The 22,546-nt window shown below is 43.8% G+C and overlaps 1 protein-coding gene across 1 annotated transcript in view; it reads right to left on the reverse strand.

Moving 5' to 3' along the window:
- LOC112249544 (centriolin) overlaps window positions 1-22,546 on the reverse strand; it is a 111,888-nt gene that overhangs the window by 15,581 nt on the left and 73,761 nt on the right. Inside the window, exons 20-26 of the mRNA XM_042319556.1 lie at window positions 18,053-18,239; window positions 17,542-17,861; window positions 6,909-7,133; window positions 6,448-6,621; window positions 5,609-6,007; window positions 2,457-2,616; window positions 1,785-1,900 (exon numbers count right to left, since the gene is read on the reverse strand). Coding sequence (XP_042175490.1) covers window positions 1,785-1,900; window positions 2,457-2,616; window positions 5,609-6,007; window positions 6,448-6,621; window positions 6,909-7,133; window positions 17,542-17,861; window positions 18,053-18,239 — 1,581 coding nt within the window. The remainder of the gene's footprint in view (window positions 1-1,784; window positions 1,901-2,456; window positions 2,617-5,608; window positions 6,008-6,447; window positions 6,622-6,908; window positions 7,134-17,541; window positions 17,862-18,052; window positions 18,240-22,546) is intronic.

A 22,546-nucleotide genomic window follows, 5' to 3' on the forward strand; every position in this document is an offset into this window, starting at 1 on the left:
ATTCCAGCCTGTGCAAGCAAACAGTCCTGTAGCTTAGCATCTGCGTCATCTGACAACTTCCGTATTCAATGAGTCACTGGTACCTCCTGCTTTGAAGCAGGAATCGGGAGGAAAGAATTATGGTCAGATTTGCCAAATGGAGGGCGAGAGAGAGCTATGTATGCCTCTCTGTGTGTGGAGTAAAGGTGGTCTAGAGTTTTTTTCCTCCACTGGTTGTACATGTAACATGCTGGTAGAAATGCATTAAAGTCCCCCGTCACTAGGAGCACCGCCCATGATTTTCTTGTTTGTTTCTTGCATTTTCTTGTTTGCTTATGGCTTTATACAGCTCGTCCCCTGCGTCCCCTATATCGGCGTCTTCTCTTCATGCAAATGACGGGGATTTGGGCCTGGTCTGGTATCTCGAATAAATCCTTTGCGTCCGACTCGTTAAAGAAAAAAATCTTTGTCCAGTTCGAGGTGAGTAATCGCTGTTCTGATAGCCAGAAGCTCTTTTCAGTCATAAGAGACGGTGGCCGAAACATTCTGTACAAAATAAGTTAAACAATGCGAAAAAACACAAAATAGCACAATTGGTTAGGAGCCCATAAAACGGCAAACATCTCTTCCTACGCCATTATATATCTCCCATCTCCACAGAGGAATACTGGAGCTCTGTCAGAGTGACCAACGGGTTCTTGGTCACCTCCCTGACCAAGGCCCTTCTCCCCCAATTGCTCAGTTTGGCCAGGCGGCCAGCTCTAGAAAGGGTCTTGGTGGTTCCAAACTTCTTCCATTTAAGAATGATGGGGACCTTCAATGCTGCAGACATTTTTTGGTACCCTTCCCCAGATCTGTGCCTCGACACAATCCTGTCTTGGCTTGGTTTTTACTCTGAAGTGCACTCTCAACTGTGGGACAGGTATGTGCCTTTCCAAATCATGTCCGATCAATTAAATTTACCGCATCTCAAGGATGATCAATGGAAACAGGAAATTTAGAATCTCAAAGCAAAGGGTTCAAGTCTCATCATAAAATACTTATGTACATACGGTAATTAAGTTTTTTGTCATTATGGGGTATCATGTGTAGATCGATGAGTGATGATGATGTGCTGTGATGATGTGATGATGTGATGATGTGCTGCCCATTCTATGGCAGCACATGCAGTCAAGAGCGGAGGAAAATGTGCACCAAATCATTTTTACTATTTAAACGGTCACAGCCCTCAGCGACAGATCATGCACGAATAATAATTTAATAATTTGGATATAGTTTTACTCTTCTGTACTGTTCATATAGTTGGAGACTTTTATCTCCCTCACCAACTTCAAACATCAGCTATCTGAGCAGCTAACCGATCGCTGCAGCTGTACATAGTCTATTGGTAAATAACCCACCCATTTTCACCTACCTCATCCCCATACTGTTTTTATTTACTTTTCTGCTCTTTTGCACACCAATATCTCTACCTGTACATGACCATCTGATCATTTATCACTCCGGTGTTAATCTGCAAAATTGTAACTATTCGTCTACCTCCTCATGCCTTTTGCACACATTGTATATAGACTCCCCCTTTGTTTTCTACTGTGTTATTGACTTGTTAATTTGTTTATTCCATGTGTAACTCTGTGTTGTCTGCTCACACTGCTATGCTTTATCTTGGCCAGGTCGCAGTTGTAAATGAGAACTTGTTCTCAACTAGCCTACCTGGTTAAATAAAGGTTAAATAAAATAAATAAAAATAAATAAATAAAAAGGTGCCATTTGAGATCCAGTCAGCGTTATGAGTGACCTCTGACCTGCTGCAGGCTCTCCTGACTCCTCTCCAGCTGGTCCAGGCGCCGGTCGTGCTGCAGCTTCACCGCCTGCAGCTCCTGGCCCGTCACCTGCAACATCTCCAGAACGTGCTTCAGCTCTGCACAAACACACACACACACACACACACACACACACACACAGGCACGTGTGCAAGCACAAACACACACAATGACACACACAGTCATCAAACTGCACAACTCTATAAGGTTACTACTATGTAGTAATACATAAGCATTGAAGTGCAGAGTAACCTCACGGTTCACGGTCTTATGCCATGTCCACACTTTCTGATACTTGGGCTGCACTTGCTTTCCCGCTGTAACCACACTCAGCGACAGATCATGCACGAATAATAATTTAATAATTTGGATATAGTTTTACTCTTCTATACTGTTCATATAGTTATTGGGATGTCTGTACCTTGCTATCATTAGGCTTTTGGGCGTAGCCTGACGCCAACTCCTTGTCACTTATTGCCATGCCAAACATGTTTCGCTTTACAATTATCAATGGTGTTAGCAAGAGCACAAACAGATCTGGGACCAGGCTATTTAGGGTCTGGGCCTTGAGCAAAACCCTCTGACCGTGTCAATCTAACAGCATTGTAGAACTAGGTGAGTTAGCTGTGTGTGACTCGTGCTAGGGTTGGTTACCTGCTTTGTGCTTGTTGATCTGTAAGCGGACATTTTGTAGGATCTCCTCCTCCTGACCTCCCTGCTGTTTGAGTGCAGCCACGCTAGCCCTCCTCTCAGTCAGCTGTGCCTCCAGCTCACCCTTCTGGACATGGAGCGCCTCTACATCCCCACACAGCACCTACATACACACACAGTTACATAAAATTACTTTGTAATTGGTCATTGGCACATTATTGATACAAACAGGTCTATGTGAAGCTGCAGCACGACCAGCGCCCGGACCAGCGCCCGGACCAACTGGAGAGGAGTCAGGAGAGCCTGCAGCAGGTCAGAGGTCACTCATAACGCTGACTGGATCTGTTTGTATCACTAAAAGTGGCAGTAATAAAGCCTCTCTTGAAAAAGCCAAACCGTGACCCAGAAAATATAAAAAACTATCGGCCTATATCGAATCTTCCATTCCTCTCAAAAATGTTAGAAAAAGCTGTTGCGCAGCAACTCACTGCCTTCCTGAAAACAAACAATGTATACGAAATGCTTCAGTCTGGTTTTAGACCCCATCATAGTACTGAGACTGCACTTGTGAAGGTGGTAAATTACCTTTTAATGGCGTCAGACCGAGGCTCTGCATATGTCCTCGTGGTCCTAGACCTTAGTGCTGCCTTTGATACCATCGATCAACACATTATTTTGGAGAGCTTGGAAACCCAAATTGGTCTACACGGACAAGTTCTGGCCTGGTTTAGATTTTATCTGTCGGAAAGATATCAGTTTGTCTCTGTGTATGGTTTGTCCTCTGACAAATCAACTGTAAATTTCGGTTTCCTCAAGGTTCCGTTTTAGGACCACTATTGTTTTCACTATATATTTTACCTCTTGGGGGATGTCATTCGAAAACATAATGTTAACTTATGCGGATGACACACAGCTGTACATTTCAAAGAAACATGGTGAAGCCCAAAAATTGCCCTCGCTAGAAGCCTGTGTTTCAGACATAAGGAAGTGGATGACTGCAAACGTTCTACTTTTAAACTCAGACTTTCTACTTTTTAAAACAGAGATGCTTGTTCTAGGTCCCAAGAAACAAAGAGATGTTGAATCTGACAATTAATCTTGATGGTTGTCCAGTCGTCTCAAATAAAACTGTGAAGGACCTCGGCGTTACTCTGGACCCTGATCTCTCTTTTGACGAACATATCAAGACTGTTTCAAGGACAGCTTTTTTCCATCTACGTAACATTGCAAAAATCCATGCTTTTGTTACTTCTAGGTTAGACTACTGCAATGCTCTACTTTCCGGCTACCCGGATAAAGCAATAAATAAACTTCAGTTAGTGCTAAATACGGCTGCTAGAATCCTGACTAGAACCAAACAAATTTGATCATATTACTCCAGTGCTAGCCTCCCTACACTGGCTTCCTGTTAAGGCAAGGGCTGATTTCAAGGTTTTACTGCTTACCTACAAAGCATTACATGGGCTTGTTCCTACCCATCTTTCCGATTTGGTCCTGCCGTACATACCTACACATACGCTACGGTCACAAGACGCAGGCCTCCTAATTGTCCCTAGAATTTCTAGCAAACAGCTGGAGGCAGGGCTTTCTCCTATAGAGCTCCATTTTTATGGAATGGTCCGCCTACCCATGTGAGAGACGCAGACTCGGTCTTAACCTTTAAGTCTTTACTGAAGACTCATCTCTTCAGTGGGTCATATGATTGAGTGTAGTCTGGCCCAGGAGTGTGAAGGTGAACAGAAAGGCTCTGGAGCAAGGAACTGCCCTTGCAGTCTCTGCCTGGCTGGTTCCCCTCTCTCCACTGGGATTCCCTGCCTTTAACCCTATTACTGTGGGTGAGTCACTGGATTACTGGTGCTCTTCCATGCCGCCCCTAGGAGGGTTGCGTCACCTGAGTGGGTTGAGTCACTGACGTGATCTTCCTGTCTGGGTTGGCGCCCCCCCTTGGGTTGTGCCGTGGCGGAGATCTTTGTGGGCTATACTCGGCCTTGTCTCAGGATGGTAAGTTGGTGGTTGAAGATATTCCTCTAGCGGTGTGGGGGCTGTGCTTTGGCAAAGTTGGTGGGGTTATATCCTGCCTGTTTGACCCTGTCCGGGGGTATCATTGGATGGGGCCACAGTGTCTCCTGACCCCTCCTGTCTCAGCCTCCAGTATTTATGCTGCAGTAGTTTGTGTCGGGGGGCTAGGGTCAGTCTGTTATATCTGGAGTACTTCTCCTGTCTTATCCGGTGTCCTGTGTCAATTTAAATATTCTCTCTCTAATTCTCTCTTTCTTTCTCTCGGAGGACCTGGCATGATGACTCCTTGCTGTCCCCAGTCCACCTGGCCGTGCTGCTGCTCCAGTTTCAACTGTTCTGCCTGCGGCTATGGAACCCTGACCTGTTCATCGGACGTGCTACCTGTCCCAGACCTGCTGTTTTCAACTCTCTAGAGACAGCAGGAGCGGTAAAGATACTCTTAATGATCGGCTATCAAAAGCCAACTGACATTTACTCTTGAGGTGCTGACTTGCTGCACCCTCGACAACTACTGTGATTATTATTATTTGACCATGCTGGTCATTTATGAACATTTGAACATCTTTGCCATGTTCTGTTATAATCTCCACCCGGCACAGCCAGAAGAGGACTGGCCACCCCTCATAGCCTGGTTCCTCTCTAGGTTTCTTCCTAGGTGTTGGCCTTTCTAGGGAGTTCTTCCTAGCCACCGTGCTTCTACACCTGCATTGCTTGCTGTTTGGGCTTTTAGGCTGGGTTTCTATACAGCACTGAGATATCAGCTGATGTAAGAAGGGCTATATAAATAAATGTGATTTGTCTGTGACTATCGAACCGGCTATGAATATCGGTGTGCATTTAAATGAGGCTAACGTGGTTACCGGAAAGTGCCCCTAGTGTTACGATCAATAACCCTCCCTGACATGATAGTTGAAGGAGTGCTGCATGTTAAGCTGAACCCAAGAAAGGCATTTGATTAGTTTGACGTGTTGCGAGGTGTCACTTATTTACACCGGTTCTCCGCCCCATTTTAGCTCATTTTGGCCATAGACTTCACCAGGCTTCCCAATTCTCGTTGAGGCTAAGTGTGTTGTGACCCCTTAAATAAACTTTGACTTGACATTGTGACAGAGAAACTAAGAATGTCATTGCAATACCTGAATGTTAAGTTGCTCTAGCTCGCTCCTGCGTTGGGCGAGGGTGCTCTCAGACTGTTTGCAGGTTTCCAGCAGTGTGGCCTCCTTGCTCTGGGTCTCCAGCATCTGGCTCCGGAGGGCCTCCAGTCGCTCACTGGCTCGTTTCACCTTCTTGTTGACCTCTTGGAACACCAGGTCGCGGGCAGCCACCACCTCCTCCACCCTCTGCAGAGTGTCTCCCTGCTCTTCCTTGCGTCTCCTCAGCTCCTGGAGATCCTCCTGCAGATCCCTGAGATGCTGTTTGGCCTCCACCAGCAAAGAGGCGCTGTCCCGAGTGCGGAGTTCCAGCTCCTCCAGATCCCGCTCTGTGTCGGTGAGCCGCTTCCGGGCCTCAGTGTGTTGCTGGAGAGTCGCTTTAGTCTACACAGGGTCACATGAAACAGTCTGTTACAACACTGCTGGCTAATGATACAAGAGATGGTACTACAGACAAATATCACCATTCACCAGCAACAAAGTTTTCAAATGTAAGACGGTCAGTAATTCAACTATAATATTTTAAACCAGAAGGACAGACTATCAAGCTGCTGATAACCGACTACTGCACCCCTCCCCTTAAATGAAGGGGGCTATTTATGTCCACCCGTAAATGTGCCCCTCTCTCCATTCTGCCACCCAAGAGGTAATAAGAATATGGCAGTGTATATTCGACTGGGAGAAAATGAATGGTGGTGGACGGCGGTATGCTAACATTAAGTTATTTATTTCGACCCCTATGCCTAAGTGTACGTTTTCTTCTTCTGGTCGAATATACACTTCCTAATAACATTATATATAAAATATATGTCAATATATGTGACCTTGGTCCTTGTGTCCTTCAAGCTGCTCTGTGCCTCCAGCAGCAGTCGGTCTGCCTCCCTGAGTTCAGCCCTGCGGCGGAGCAAGGTCTTCTCCAAACATTCTACCTCCTCCAGCAGAGCCCCGTGGTGCCGCAGGGACTCCTCCACAACCTCTGACCCCCCTCCAGCATCTCCCTGAGGAGACACACACATAGCTGATCAAGATGTCCCCAAGTTGGTCTTTTAGTCTCCAAAAAAATATGATGTACAGGACTGCAGGGTTGGGGTCAATTCAAATTGAAGTCAGTCAATTCAGGAAGTAAACTAAAATTCTAATCCAATAATTGAAAAAAAGTGTATTTCTTTTCAATTACTTCTCAATAAGTTTAAAAGGAGAAGTTATTTATGTCAAAAGTTTTTCCAATTTTTACATTTTTAATTCAAATCACTTCCTGAATTGACTGACATCAATTCGAATTTACCTTAACCCTGCTGGACTGTGAGAGCTGAGGGTTACCGTACCTTCTGCGGCGAAGTTGGCTTAAGGCTCTCCGGAGCTCTCTGAGCTCCAGTCTGAGCTGTGTGCGCTGATCCTGGTGCCTGAGCACATCCCTCTTCACATGGGCCTGCATCTCCTCCTCCCCTGGGCCCTGGCTGCCACGTGGCTGTTCCTCCACCAGCTGCTCCAGCCTGGCCAGCTCCCTCTCCTGATGAACGGACAGACGAACGGATACACACACATTTTTATGGCTTACATGCTGACCACACCGCCCCCGTCTCGTGAGCATGGCGTTGCAAAATAAATGTACATACACATGTTATTCAATCATTGCACCAACAATTGCACCAACACTTGCACCAACACAATGAGGATCTTCAAAGCCAAGCGCTAAAGTAGAACTTGGTTCTATTTTGACGTTTGACACGCTGCAAGTCCCACCTCTCCCATCTCCTGATTGGTTTTTAGGAGCATATACCCACATGAGTGATTGAAAGATGAACAGAGGTCCACACTTCAGTCCAGTTGGTGGTGGGAATGCATCTTAAAGTTGGTTGCCAACCACCATATAAAGTCCAAAGAAGAAGCAGCCTGAAGGTGGAGAGATTACTAGAAACAAACTCATTTTACCCTTTTATCTGTGGATTAATTTTCGGGGGTGAGGACCTTGTGCATTTCAGGTAAAATAACAACCCAATGTTTATATCCCAGGTCAAAATAGCTAGCAACAGCAAGCTACCTAGCTAAATCGGTTCCATTTCCTTCCATGTCAAATTATCCTGGTATGGTTACTGGCCCAATGTCCAATGACATAGGTAATAGCTGTTTCGCCTTAGATTGTGCCCGCCAAATGTGATACTTTTCCTGTCGCAAATTTAGCCAATTTCTCATCGAAAGGAATCAGTAATATTTAAACGCCGGTATCTATTAGAAAGTTGTGTAAGACGTCGTCTCCCTTCACATAAAAAAAGTAATCTCTATGAACCACTATTGATACAGTGCCTTGCGAAAGTATTCGGCCCCCTTGAACTTTGCGACCTTTTGCCACATTTCAGGCTTCAAACATAAAGATATAAAACTGTATTTTTTTGTGAAGAATCAACAACAAGTGGGACACAATCATGAAGTGGAACGACATTTATTGGATATTTCAAACTTTTTTAACAAATCAAAAACTGAAAAATTGGGCGTGCAAAATTATTCAGCCCCCTTAAGTTAATACTTTGTAGCGCCACCTTTTGCTGCGATTACAGCTGTAAGTCGCTTGGGGTATGTCTCTATCAGTTTTGCACATCGAGAGACTGAAATTGTTTCCCATTCCTCCTTGCAAAACAGCTCGAGCTCAGTGAGGTTGGATGGAGAGCATTTGTGAACAGCAGTTTTCAGTTCTTTCCACAGATTCTCCATTGGATTCAGGTCTGGACTTTGACTTGGCCATTCTAACACCTGGATATGTTTATTTTTGAACCATTCCATTGTAGATTTTGCTTTATGTTTTGGATCATTGTCTTGTTGGAAGACAAATCTCCGTCCCAGTCTCAGGTCTTTTGCAGACTCCATCAGGTTTTCTTCCAGAATGGTCCTGTATTTGGCTCCATCCATCTTCCCATCAATTTTAACCATCTTCCCTGTCCCTGCTGAAGAAAAGCAGGCCCAAACCATGATGCTGCCACCACCATGTTTGACAGTGGGGATGGTGTGTTCAGGGTGATGAGCTATCCAATAAATGTCGTTCCACTTCATGATTGTGTCCCACTTGTTGTTGATTCTTCACAAAAAAATACAGTTTTATATCTTTATGTTTGAAGCCTGAAATGTGGCAAAAGGTCACAAAGTTCAAGGGGGCCGAATACTTTCGCAAGGCACTGTATAACCGAGGCCATACACCGCTATGTGAAAGTTTTCTGTCCCACTACTTTCTGGAGTGTTTGCTGCTGTTTTGACAAAGATGAAAATGCTTGCATTGCAGCATCCCTTCGAATGCAGCGGGTGCAGTCGTCTCCATTACCACTCTACACTCATTCTTCCAACGCCCCCACATCTAAAAAGGGATTTATCCCCCTACATTTTTCCCCTTCTTGTTTATTTGTCTTACCCTGGCCATTAAAACCACTGTTAGTGACTTTCACTGTGGCAGTATTAACCCCTTTGCATGACTGCGAAGTGAGCGGAGTTCTATTCCACTCTCAAAGCATCCTGCTCTATATCATCCACTACCCCCGCAATTGCCGTTTTGATCACAGGTTTCAAACCTGCCATCAAAGCTGATGTACAAATTCTATCAATGTTCTCACGTACCCAGTCTTTTTGCAGCGGAGTACATCTACTCATTTTGGTTTTATTGGTTATACTCTTCTGTTGATAAAACGGCATCAAAACATTTGTATATTGAGCTTGGGATTTCTCATTGATGTCATTGTGCCAGACCACAACAGCATCTCTGAGTTCTTTATTTGATTGGAATTTTCAGTCAGCAGGGAAATGCTGACCAATTTTATCCAGTTTGCAAATTTTTCCCATATTTGAGACAAATTGATGGAATGCTTGTTCGCCTCTTTCAGCGCCTCTATAGCTTTACTAAACTTCTCTCCCTCTAGCCATGCTTACAGGGAGAATCGGGGCCGTCTGCCGCCATTTCAATAGTTATTATTATTCCGAAAACTCTCCCGACGATGTCCAGCATGTTTAGAGCTTCTTCACTCCCGACTCTAATACACACCTTCTATTAACCATTTTCCAAGGTAGCGCTACTCACTTCACAGGATAATAGTTATGGTATTTGTTCCTATTAATTGGTCACGTCACTTAATACCTTGTATTAGAACCAATACTATAGCGTCTGCAAATGTATTACTGGAGAATACTGGTGACCCGTCTTATTCCAGTGTTATGCCACATCACCAAAATTATTCAAAGTTGCCTTCCTATTTCCACATAATCTGTTACGGTTCCCCGCACCAATAGGGCATAAACCAACCTCTCTTCTTATTGCTAATGCTAATATACTCAAATCATGTTCAAACAACATTTCAATATATTTTTCATTTTCTAACCATGAATGAGGCTCTCCTCCAGACACTTTATCCATCCACTGGCACGATACAGCTTCATAAGATGGCATAGCAGTCAGACGTCCTTTGTCCTCGTCTTGTGGTGTCCCGTGTATATATATATTTACATCTTTCTTCGCATATCTTTTATATAATTTCTTTTCCAAAAACTCAACTTCAAAACACTCTCTTGCCTCAACAATTTTTTTAAAAAGTATTATTTATTTCAAATCTGAAATCCACAATAGAAGCTAGCCTGAAGCTAACCAGAAGCTAACCAGAAGCTAGCCAAAAGCTAGCCAGAAGCTAACCAGGAGCTAACCAGGAGCTAGCCAGAAGCTAGCCAGTTTACTGGCTAACGTTAGTATTTAGCCATCAGCTATCCTTTAGCTCGAAAAGCTATCACCAGTTTTGGACAACGCGACTCGGACCAGTATATACCGGACCTATTTTTCTCTCTATATCCCCGGATTTCACCCGAAAGCTATAAACATTTACACCTGGATCTCGCAGCTAGTTAGCTGCTATCCGTGTGACTATTGGCTTACGTCGGTCCCGGAGCAAACTTCAATTATTCCGGAGCTAGCCAGCTGAAGAGTTCCATCAACCACTCCTGGGCTACAATCACCTATCCGGACCTGTTTTACTGCCGGTGCGGAGCCCCACCGGGCCTTCACGACTGTCCTACCGACGTTATCTGCACGAGGGAGTTATCCAACTGGCTCCTCCGTCGCAACATTACCTGAACGGCCAACTGCGGCCCGCTAATCGTTAGCGGTCTTATCGGCTGCTATCTGAATTAGGTCTCTCGGACAATTTTTCTTGGGTCACTATAACTATATCTATTTTGCCAATTGGATTGATCACCTCTACCACACGGAACCCCACTAATCTACTAACGGAAATGCACGAAGTGGCTAAAAACAGAACACCGTCCTACGCTAGCTTGCTACCGATGGCCCGGCTAGCTGTCTGAATCGCCGTTACCCCAACCAACCTCACTACTAACTGGACCCTTATAATCACTCGACTAAGCATGCCTCTCCTTAATGTCAATATGCCTTGTCCATTGCTGTTCTGGTTAGTGTTTATTGGCTTATTTCACTGTAGAGCCTCTAGCCCTGCTCATTATACCTTATCCAACCTTTCAGTTCCACCACCCACACATGCGATGACATCACCAGGTTTCAATGATGTTTCTAGAGACAATATCTCTCATCATCACTCAATACCTAGGTTTACCTCCACTGTATTCACATCCTACCATACCTTTGTCTGTACATTATGCCTTGAAGCTATTTTATCGCCCCCAGAAACCTCCTTTTACTCTCTGTTCCGGACGTTCTAAACGACCAATTCTCATAGCTTTTAACCGTACCCTTATCCTACTCCTCCTCTGTTCCTCTGGTGATATAGAGGTGAATCCACGCACTGCAGTGCCTAGCTTCACTCCTATTTCCGAGGCGCTCTCTTTTGATGACTTCTGTAAGCGCAATAGCCTTGGTTTCATGCATGTTAACATTAGAAGCTTCCTCCCGAAGCTTGTTTTATTCACTGCTTTAGCACACTCTGCCAACCCGGATGTTCTAGCCGTGTCTGAATCCTGGCTTAGGAAGACCACCAAAAATTCTGAAATCTCCATTCCGACCTACAACATTTTCAGACAAGATAGAACGGCCAAAGGGGGTGGTGTTGCAGAGTTCTGTGTTACTACCCAAACAATTTGAACTTTTAAAAAATCCACCTCTCTAAAAACAAGTCTCTCATTGTTGCCACCTGCTATAGACCACCCTCTGCCCCCAGATGTGCTCTGGACACCATATGTGAACTGATTGCCCCCCATCTATCTTCAGAGCTCGTGCTCCTAGGCGACCTAAACTGGAACATGCTTAACACCCCAGCCATCCTACAATCTAAGCTTGATGCCCTCAATCTCACACAAATTATCAATGAACCTACCAGGTACCACCCCAAAGCCGTAAACACGGGCACCCTCATAGATATCATCCTAACCAACTTGCCCTCTAAATACACCTCTGCTGTTTTCAACCAAGATCTCAGCGATCACTGCCTCATTGCCTGCATCCGTAATGGGTCAGCGGTCAAACGACCTCCACTCATCACTGTCAAACGCTCCCTGAAACACTTCAGCAAGCAGGACTTTCTAATCGACCTGGCCGGGGTATCCTAGAATGACATTGGCCTCATCCCGTCAGTATTTTTTTTAAATGCCTTCCTCACCATCTTAAATAAGCATGCCCCATTCAAGAAATGTAGAACCAGGAACAGGTATAGCCCCTGGTTCTCTCCAGACCTGACTACCTGACTGCCCTTAACATCCTATGGTGTTCTGCATTAGCATCAAACAGCCCCCGTGATATGCAACTTTTCAGGGAAGCTAGAAACCAATACACACAGGCAGTTAGAAAAGCCAAGGCTAGCTTTTTCAAGCAGAAATGTGCTTCCTGCAACACAAACTCAAAAAAGTTCTGGGACACTGTAAAGTCCCTGGAGAATAAGAACACCTCCTCCCAGCTGCCCACTGCACTGAGGAGAGGAAACACTGTCACTACCGATAAATCCACTATAATTGAGAATTTCAATAAGCATTTTTCTACGACTGGTCATGCTTTCCACCTGCCTACCCCTACCCAGGTCAACAGCACTGCACCCCCCACAGTAACTCGCCCAAGCCTTCCCCATTTCTCCTTCTCCCAAATCCAGTCAGCTGATGTTCTGAAAGAGCTGCAAAATTTTGACCCCTACAAATAGGCCGGGATAAACAATCTGGACCCTTTCTTTCCAAAATTATCTGCCGAAATTGTTGCAACCCCTATTACTAGCCTGTTCAACCTCTCTTTTGTGTCATCTGAGATTCCCAAAGATTGGAAAGCAGCTGCGGTCACCCCCCTCTTCAAGGGGGGGACACTCTTGACCCAAACTGCTACAGACCTATATCTATCCTACCCTGCCTTTCTAAGGTCTTCGAAAGCCAAGTCAACAAACAGATTACCGACCATTTCGAATCCCACCATACCTTCTCCCCGATGCAATCTGGTTTCAGAGCTGGTCATGGGTGCACCTCAGCCACGCTCAAGGTCCTAAACGATATCTTAACCGCCATCGATAAGAAACATTACTGTGCAGCCGTATTCATTGACTTGGCCAAGGCTTTCGACTCTGTCAATCACCACATCCTCATCGGCAGACTCGATAGCCTTGGTTTCTCAAATGATTGCCTCGCCTGGTTCACCAACTATTTCTCTGATAGAGTTCAGTGTGTCAAATCGGAGGGCCTGTTGTCCGGGCCTCTGGCAGTCTATGGGGGTGCCACAGGGTTCTATTTTTGGACCGACTCTCGTCTCTGCATAAATCAATGATGTAGCTCTTGCTGCTGGTGAGTCTCTGACCCACCTCTACGCAGACGACACCATTCTGTATACTTCTGACCCTTCTTTGGACTCTGTGTTGACAACCCTCCAGACGAGCTTCAATGCAAGTAAGACTAAATGCATGCTCTTCAACCGATCACTGCCTGCACCTGCCCGCCCGTCCAACATCACTACTCTGGACAGTTCTGTCTTAGAATATGTGGACAAATACAAATACCTAGGTGTCTGGTTAGACTGTAAACTCTCCTTACAGACTCACATCAAACATCTCCAATCCAAAGTTAAATCTAGAATTGGCTTCCTATTTCACAACAAAGCCTCCTTCACTCATGCTGCCAAACATACCCTTGTAAAAACTGACCATCCTACCGATCCTCGACTTCGGCGATGTCATTAGCCTCCAATACCCTACTCAATAAATTGGATGCAGTCTATCACAGTGCCATCCGTTTTGTCACCAAAGCCCCATATACTACCCACCACTGCGACCTGTACGCTCTCGCTGGCTGGCCCTCGCTTCATACTCGTCGCCAAACCCACTGGCTCCAGGTCATCTACAAGACCCTGCTAGGTAAAGTCCCCCCTTATCTCACCTCGCTGGTCACCATAGCAGCACCCACCTGTAGCACGCGCTCCAGCAGGTATATCTCTGGTCACCCCCAAAACCAATTCTTACTTTGGCCGCCTCGCCTTCCAGTTCTCTGCTGCCAATGACTGGAACGAACTGCAAAAATCTCTGAAACTGGAAACACTTATCCCCCTCACTAGCTTTAAGCACCAGCTGTCAGAGCAGCTCACAGATGACTGCACCTGTACATAGCCCATCTATAATTTAGCCTAAACAACTACCTCTCCCCCTACTGTATTTATTTATTTATTTAGCTCCTTTGCACCCCCATTATTTCTCTCTCTACTTTGCACATTCTTCCACTGCAAATCTACCATTCCAGTGTTTATTATTATTTATTTTTTTACTTGCTATATTGTATTTACTTTGCCACCATGGCCTTTTTTTGCCTTTACCTCACTTATCTCACCTCATTTGCTCACATTGTATATAGACTCATTTTTCTACTGTATTATTGACTGTATGTTTGTTTTACTCCATCTGTAACTCTGTGTTGTTGTTCGTGTTGAACTGCTTTGCTTTATCTTGGCCAGGTCGCAATTGTACATGAGAACTTGTTCTCAACTTGCCTACCTGGTTAAATAAAGGTGAAATAAAATAAATAAATAATATACTGCCTCACGGCCACTGCAGCTGAGACATTCACCCTCCTTACAGGTCTGGCTGATCAACCACTACACTAGGGATTTACCATCCATAGGACCACCCTGTTCAGGACTTACCCCCTCTACAAGATTTACCCTCCACAGGAACACTCCTGCTCGGGACTTACCCTCCACAGGAACTCTCCTGCTCGGGACTTACCCTTTACAATCAAGCTACAACTGGTCGTAATACAATGGGACTACTGAATAAGCTCAGGCTTTCTAGGTCTGTATCCTATAATTGGTTCAGCCTACGACTCTCATCTCCCCAAGATGACAGAATGAGTGATAACAGGTGTAGGAACTGTGCCTACCTTGTTTCTGGTGCCGGCTCCTGTTCACTGATTCAGACTCTAGTTCGACTGTAAATCGTGGTGAACCCTGCTCGCAGCGCCAACTGTTAGGTTCTAAATTAACTTAAAACTCACAGACGATTAGTAAAGCTCAACCAAGTTTATTCACCCATTGGGTCATACAGCTACATAAGACAAAGACATGGTTTGTTAATGTTGACTAATGTAGCTGGAAACTGTACATTTTTAATGGAATATCTACATAGCCCAATATCAGCAACCATCACTCCTGTGTTCCAAGTTTAATCCAAGTTTATAATTTTAAAAGGCTAATTGATAATTAGAACCCTTTTGCAATTATGCTAGCACAGCTGAAAACGGTTGTCCTGGTTAAAGAAGCAATAAAACTGGCCTTCTTTAGACTAGTTGAGTATCTTGAGCGTCAGCATTTGTGGGTTTGATTACAGGCTCAAAATGGCCAGAAACAAAGTACTTTCTTCTGAAACTCGTCAGTCTATTCTTGTTCTGAGAAATGAAGGCTATTCCATGTGAGAAATTGCCAAGAAACTGAAGATCTCGTACAATGCTGTGTACTACTCCCTTCACAGAACAGTGCAAACTGTCTCTTGCCAGAATAGAAAGAGGAGTGGGAGGCCCCTGTGCACAACTGAGCAAGAGGACAAGTACATTAGAGTGTCTAGTTTGAGAAACAGACAAGTTCAACTGGCAGCTTCATTAAATAGTACCCGCAAAACACCAGTCTCAACATCAACAGTGAAGAGGCGACTCCGGGATGCTGACCTTCAAGGCAGAGTTCCTCTGTCTAGTGTCTGTGATTTTCCAACCAAAGAGAGGAGTCACAAAAAACACAAATAATGATCAAATGAATCACTAACCTTTGATATTCTTCATCAGATGACACTCCCGGGACAACATGTTACACAATAAATATATGTTTTGTTTGATCAAGTTCATATTTATATCCAAAAACCTCTATTTACATTTGGCTTTGCCTCCAAAACATCCCGTGAATTTGCACAGAGCCACATCCATTTACAGAAATACTCATAATAAACATTGATAAAAGTGTTATTCACAGAATTAAAGATATACTTCTCCTTAATGCAACCGCTGTGTCAAATTTAAAAAAAAACTTTACGGAAAAAGCAAACCATGCAATAATCTGAGTACGGCGCTCAGAGCCCAGCACAACCCAAAAGTATATACGCCATGTTGGAGTCAACAGAAGTCAGAAATAGCATTATAAATATTCACTTACCTTTGATGGTCTTCATCAGAATACACTCCCAGGAATCCCAGTTCCACAAATGTTTGATTTGTTTGATAAAGTCCATCATTTATGTCCAAATAACTCCTTTTGGTTCGCGCGTTCAATACACAATCTAAACTCACGACGCGCGGGCAGGTCCAGGCAAAAGTTCAGACGAAAAGTCATATTACAGTTCGTAGAAACATGTTAAACGATGTATAGAATCAATCATTGATGCTTTTATCATAAATCTTCAATAATGTTCCAACCGGAGAATTCCTTTGTCTGTAGAAATGCAATGGAATGCGAGGTAACGTTCACATGAACGCGCCTCACGAGCTCGTGGCTCTCTGCCAGACCTCTGACTCATTCCCCTCTCATTCCCCCCTCCTTTACAGTAGAAGCATCAAACAAGGTTCCAAAGACAATTGACATCCAGTGGAAGCCTTAGGAAGTGCAACATGACCAATATCCCACTGTATCTTCAATAGGGAATGAGTTGAAAAACGACCAACCTCAGATTTCCCACTTCCTGGTTGGATTTTCTCTCAGGTTTTCACCTGCCATATGAGTTCTGTTATACTCACAGACATCATTCAAACAGTTTTAGAAACTTCCGAGTGTTTTCTATCCAAATATACTAATAATATGCATATATTAGCAACTGGGACTGAGTAGCAGGCAGTTTACTCTGGGCACGCTTTTCATCCAGATGTGAAAATGCTGCCCTCTAGCCCAAACAGGTTAACAATATTTAAAGTTTCGGAGTTAGAACCCATCAATGCTTTTCAACCTGTCCCCAAATTAATATAATTGGTTCAGAGTTTGTTTTGATATTTCATCCTGCGTGTCCTGCAGCGGTGTGGTCAGCATGTTAGAGAGCTCCGGGGTCAGTAGAGCACAGTGTTGTGGAGCACTCAGATACAGATACAATTCATTCTGACATGTGGCTAGAGTAAGGAATGGCGTCTCTGGGACGTTCAGCATGTTGTAACCTTCTGAAAGCCACCCATGTTGGAGCCAGAGAAAAAAGGCATCTGTAAGTCAAGGGCATCAATTTAGTTAATGCATTTTCAATATCATCTTAATTCACCCTCTAGTGGTCATATCGTAGATTGTGTTTTCCAATCCTGGTCCTGGGGACCCAAAAAGGGTGCAACTGTTAGATTTTGAGTAATTAAAATCATCAAAGGCTTGATGATGAGCTGGTTAGATGAATCAAGGGTGTTAGTGCTAGGTCTAAAAGCGGAAATCTTTGGGTCCCCACGACCAGGATTGGGAAACACTGGATTAGTCCATTCAAACCATTAGGAATCATCATCTCATCCATGTCACCCACCATCTCCTTGTGCCCCGGCATGTTGCAGTGGAGCACCCCGGTGGGGAAGCTGACTCCGAGCAAGGGCCCAGAGAGGCTGCTGGGGCCATAGACCAGGTGGGCCCCCTGTGGTGGAGACCCGTAGATGACCGTCCCGGGACTGACTGCCAGGCTGGCCGCAGGGAGGGCATAGATCACAGAGCCAGGGGGCAGGGGCGAACCGTCGGGCAGCATGGTGTAGATGGCCAAGCCAGGGGGATGGCTGAATTGATCCCCAGTCCCCATCCCAGAGGAGCTGCAGTCTACCACATCGCTCTCACCACCACTGTCCCTCGCCTCACCTGAGGGGTCAAGCACGCACACACACACACACACACACACACACACACACACACACACACACACACACACACACACACACACACACACACACACACACACACACACGTTGCTGTGTTGACTCTCACGGTTTGCTGTATCGTAGTGTAACGACAGAGGTCTAAGAGGAAACTTGCAATGTGCCTATACATACCTCTTCCTTTGAAAGTGTGTGAGGATATGTGCACCGGAGGGGAGTAGACCCAGTATCCCCCTCCAGGCTGGGGACCATCCCTGCTGACCCCCCTGCGCCTGCTGCTGCGGTGCCCCCTGTCAGGCGAGGTAGGATACTGCGACCCTAGACCTGAATCCTGAGTGCCCTGAGAACCTAAACTGTGAGCCTGACAGAACAAGGAGAAACAGACAATAAAACTATAGTATATTAGTCCTGTACAATATCAGCCTTAAGCCTAATTCATACCAAATGCAATATAAGAACTACAAATAGCCATGCAAAAACGGCGATCCTGCGTAATTGTGTAGGAAAAATACGCAAAGGTGTACAGCCCCGCAATTATAAACTCGACACAAGTAAGCAGAATCGCCATTTTGCGGTCTTGCAGTATAACTTAGGCTTTACACATACTACATAGAAAACACTTAAACCACAACTCCTCTGGCACCAAATGACCGATCTGCACGAAACTTGATACATGGCATCTATGGACCAATATCTCCCAATGCAACAATTTCTAGGCTAGTATGTCAAACATACTGACCGATAAACATCCATGTGGGCATGGTCTGGCACATAAATTCATACAGATCCGACACCGATATTTGAATTGTACCAAAACTTAGTGTACATATTTCAAACACTGTCAACACTCAACATATGCAAGCACATTCAGATCGACCACACGGTTGCGCTGCAACAGGCACATGTTTTTATCTCTTGAGTTTGGCTGCATGGTGGCACTGTTAGACAGGAAAAAGCGTTAATGCAAGCACATTGGCCCATGTTCTTTTATCGAGACTCTTGGAAAATGTTGCATTTAATTCTTTAGAGTCTAAGATGTTGGGGGGAGGGGGGTGCTAAACTGACATGGAATTTTTTAAGAATGTCATAGTATGGATCATTTTACATTCAATAACACATTCATAAATGTGAAAGGACAGTCAAAAACATGTATAATAAGAAACAAGGTTTTGAAGTGTCTGTCCTAAATCTAGGAGATGAGAAGAAAAACACTCAGGAAGAAAAACTTCAAATTAGTGGATTTGGCTATTTCAGCCATACCCGTTGCTGACAGGTGTAAAAAATCGATCACACAGCCATGCAATCTCCATAGACAAACATTGTCAGTAAAATGGCCTTACTGAAGAACTCGGTGACATGAGTTCTCAACATGGCACCGTCATAGGATGCCTCCTTTCCAAGAAGTCAGTTGGTCAAATTTCTGCCCTGCTAGAGCTGCCCTGATCAACTGTAAGTGCTGTTATTGTGAAGGGGAAACGTCTAGGAGCAGCAACAGCTCAGACGCGAATTGGTAGGCCACAAGCTCACAGAACAGGGCCGTCGAGAGCTGAAGTGCGTAAAAATTGTCTGTCCTCGGTTGCAACACTCACTACCGAATTCCAAACTACATCTGGAAGCAACGTCAGAACAAGAACTGTTTGTCGGGAGCCTCATGAAATGGGTTCATGAAATGGGTTTCCATGGCCGAGCAGCCGCACACAAGCCTAAAATCACCACGCGCAATGCCAAGCGTCGGCTGGAGTGTTGTAAAGCTCGCCGCCATTGGACTTTGGAGCAGTGGAAAAGCATTCTCTGGAGTGATGAATCACGCTTCAGATCTGGCAGTCCGACGGACAAATGTGGGTTTCGAGGATGAAAGGAGAACGCTACCTGCCTTAATGCATAGTGCAACTGTAAAGTTTGGTGGAGGAGGATTAATGGTCTGTAGCTGTTTTTCATGGGTTAGGCTAGGCCTTCTGTGCTTCCAACTTAGTGGAAACAGTTTGGGGAAGGTCTGGCCTGTTTCAGTATGACAATGCCCCGGTCATGAATCTCCTGTGAAGATCTGAAAAATCAGTTTACAATGGGTCCGCTCTAAGTTGGCCGTTTTATCTCCCATACAATGAAAGGTAAGTTAAAAATCTCTTCGTTACAACAGAGAGAGATTTTGTAGGTTGTGACATCCAAGAATGGATAAGGAAACAGTATTTCTGTAATCCAAACAGTTGGAAGGATCCGTGGGTACTTAAAGAACAATTATGTCAGATCAGTAGTTGTTTTGGGATCTCATTAAGGATGGTATAACGTAACTATCTCTGAATGTGTATATTTCCCAGTTGTCAGGTTTACATCCAAATGTTGTGGAACTTCTAGGATTAAATATGAAACTCTTTATGAGAAGACAAAATGTGATCTTGGCCTTCTAAATAAAAAAAATGTTTTTTCATGTGAAGTTTATCCAGTCACTAACCACGCCTACGTCAGCACAGACATTATTCCAAATGTAATGGAACGCCCTTTTCCCCCAAGTGTTTAAAAAGGACTTTCTGAAGAATTAACATTAGACATTTTAGAAGTGGTTCCACCTGAATATGTTACAAATGGTTTTAAAACTACAAGACCAGAAAATGGTAAGACACTCCGTGACTATCTTGAGTGAAGAAGATGAAGACTACACAGGAACATTCAGTCTGTAGCTGTTTAAGTGCTCTTAGTCTAGTAAACTCGACCAAGAACCACCGGGTGGTACTCAAAGATCCATTCTAAAGCATCCATTCCCTATCAAATGACCATTGGTACGTCTGACGTACCCATTATAACAGAGCCCGCTGAACAATCTACAATTACAAAAGACTTTGATCTCTGGTGGACAAACCAGAGACGCTCTGCCGAATTATTCCCAAGGCGGACCGGCGATTTCAACAGAGACACAATGAGACATACACACTTAAATTTGTACATTGCAATTATTTTCGAATGAGCGGCCATTCATGTGCATAGTTCTCAACTGTATCTATGATAGTTTAGTCCTTTGTCTCTTCTCCCGCTCTTTCTTGCATGCCCCTTCCTTTTCATTTTTGTAACAAGCCATGATATCGGGTTACTCCACTAGGGACTTTTGTTTAGTAATTAATGTGTAAGCTATCATGTTTGGGTGTTTCTGTGTGATTATTTAGTTAGTAAATAAATAATTTAGCCAATTTGAATATCGCTGATTCAATATTTATGCTAGGGTTTATGCTAGGGATTGGAAGTCAACGACGTTCAGAATGAGACTGAAGGTAAATAACAATTAAGGTTTGGGTTAATTAAAATGTAATTCCCAATAAGCCTATACAGGTTTGATTTATCATTAAAGTGATTCATCAATTAAATTTGCTTTCGCATGCTCATTGTGGCCATTTCCACAGTACAAATCCAGTGTTGACGGAAGTCCTGCCTTCATGGGAATTCCATGTGGTTTCAGCCCTCAGGGATAAGTGACCCCTGGTGGTAATACATCTTTTTTTTATATATAAAAATTCAGTTGAGACCCGACCTTGTCTCACATCTATAACAAGTGGTTACTCTTCTGATATCCAGCCAATCTTACCTGATTGGATATTGTCATCTCATTCAATTTAACTAAGTAAAATTGCGAGACTTTTCAAATGGATCTTTTGAATAATACCCAAATTGATTAGTTTCTACAAATGAGACAATTTAAACTTTTCCACATTAACCTTGATACAGCTACACTTTCAGGTTAATTAAAGTTTCACTCCCAAATAGCCTATACACAGGTTTGGTTTATTATTAACATATCAATTAAATTAGCTTTTGCAAGCTCATGGAGTCCAACTAATCCAGTATTGACAGAAGTCCCGCCTTCGCGGGAATCCAATGTGGTTTCAGCCCTCAGGGATAAGTGACCCCTGGTGCTAAAGAATCTATTAAAAATGATTTAATAAATTCAATTTAACTAAGAAGCTAAAATTGTCAGACCTAACTTTTCAGATTAATCATTTGGATAAGGTCCAAACTGATTTTTTTCTACCAAAGAGACTATTTAAACTTTTCGATATTAACCTAGTTACAGCATCGCTTCCAGGTTAATTAAGGTTTAATTACCAAATAGTCTATACAAGTTTGATTTATCATTGACAATGTTTAAATCACTTATCGGGTTAGTCCACTAGGGCTTTTCATTGCCTTGTACAGTAATGAATGTGTAAGCTATCCTGTTTGTGTGTTTATGTAATTCTGTGTGGTTATTTAGTTAGTAAATAAATAATTAAGCCAATTTGTATATTGCTGATTCATTATTTATTCTAGGGTTCAGGCAGATTTTAAGTCAACGACATTCAGAATAAGACTGAAGATAAATAAGAATTAAGCTCCAGGTTATTTCAAATGTTATTCCCAAATAGCCTATACAGGTTTGATTTATCATTAAAGTGATTAAATCAATTAAATTCGCAAGCTCATTGAGGCCATTTCCCATAGTACTAATCCACTATTGACGGAAGTTTCGCCTTCACAGGAATTCCATGTGGTTTCAGCCCTCAGGGATAAGGGACCCATGGTGGTAATGATTTTTTTCCCCCATCACTTAAATTTGCTTTTGAAAATCCATTCACATTTAGCTCCCACATTACTGATCCATAATTGATGGTTCATTAAAGTCTATAAATAGATTTAAAAAATTTT

Source organism: Oncorhynchus tshawytscha, unplaced genomic scaffold (genome assembly GCF_018296145.1).
Source record: "Oncorhynchus tshawytscha isolate Ot180627B unplaced genomic scaffold, Otsh_v2.0 Un_contig_766_pilon_pilon, whole genome shotgun sequence".
Taxonomy (NCBI): Eukaryota; Metazoa; Chordata; class Actinopteri; order Salmoniformes; family Salmonidae; genus Oncorhynchus; species Oncorhynchus tshawytscha.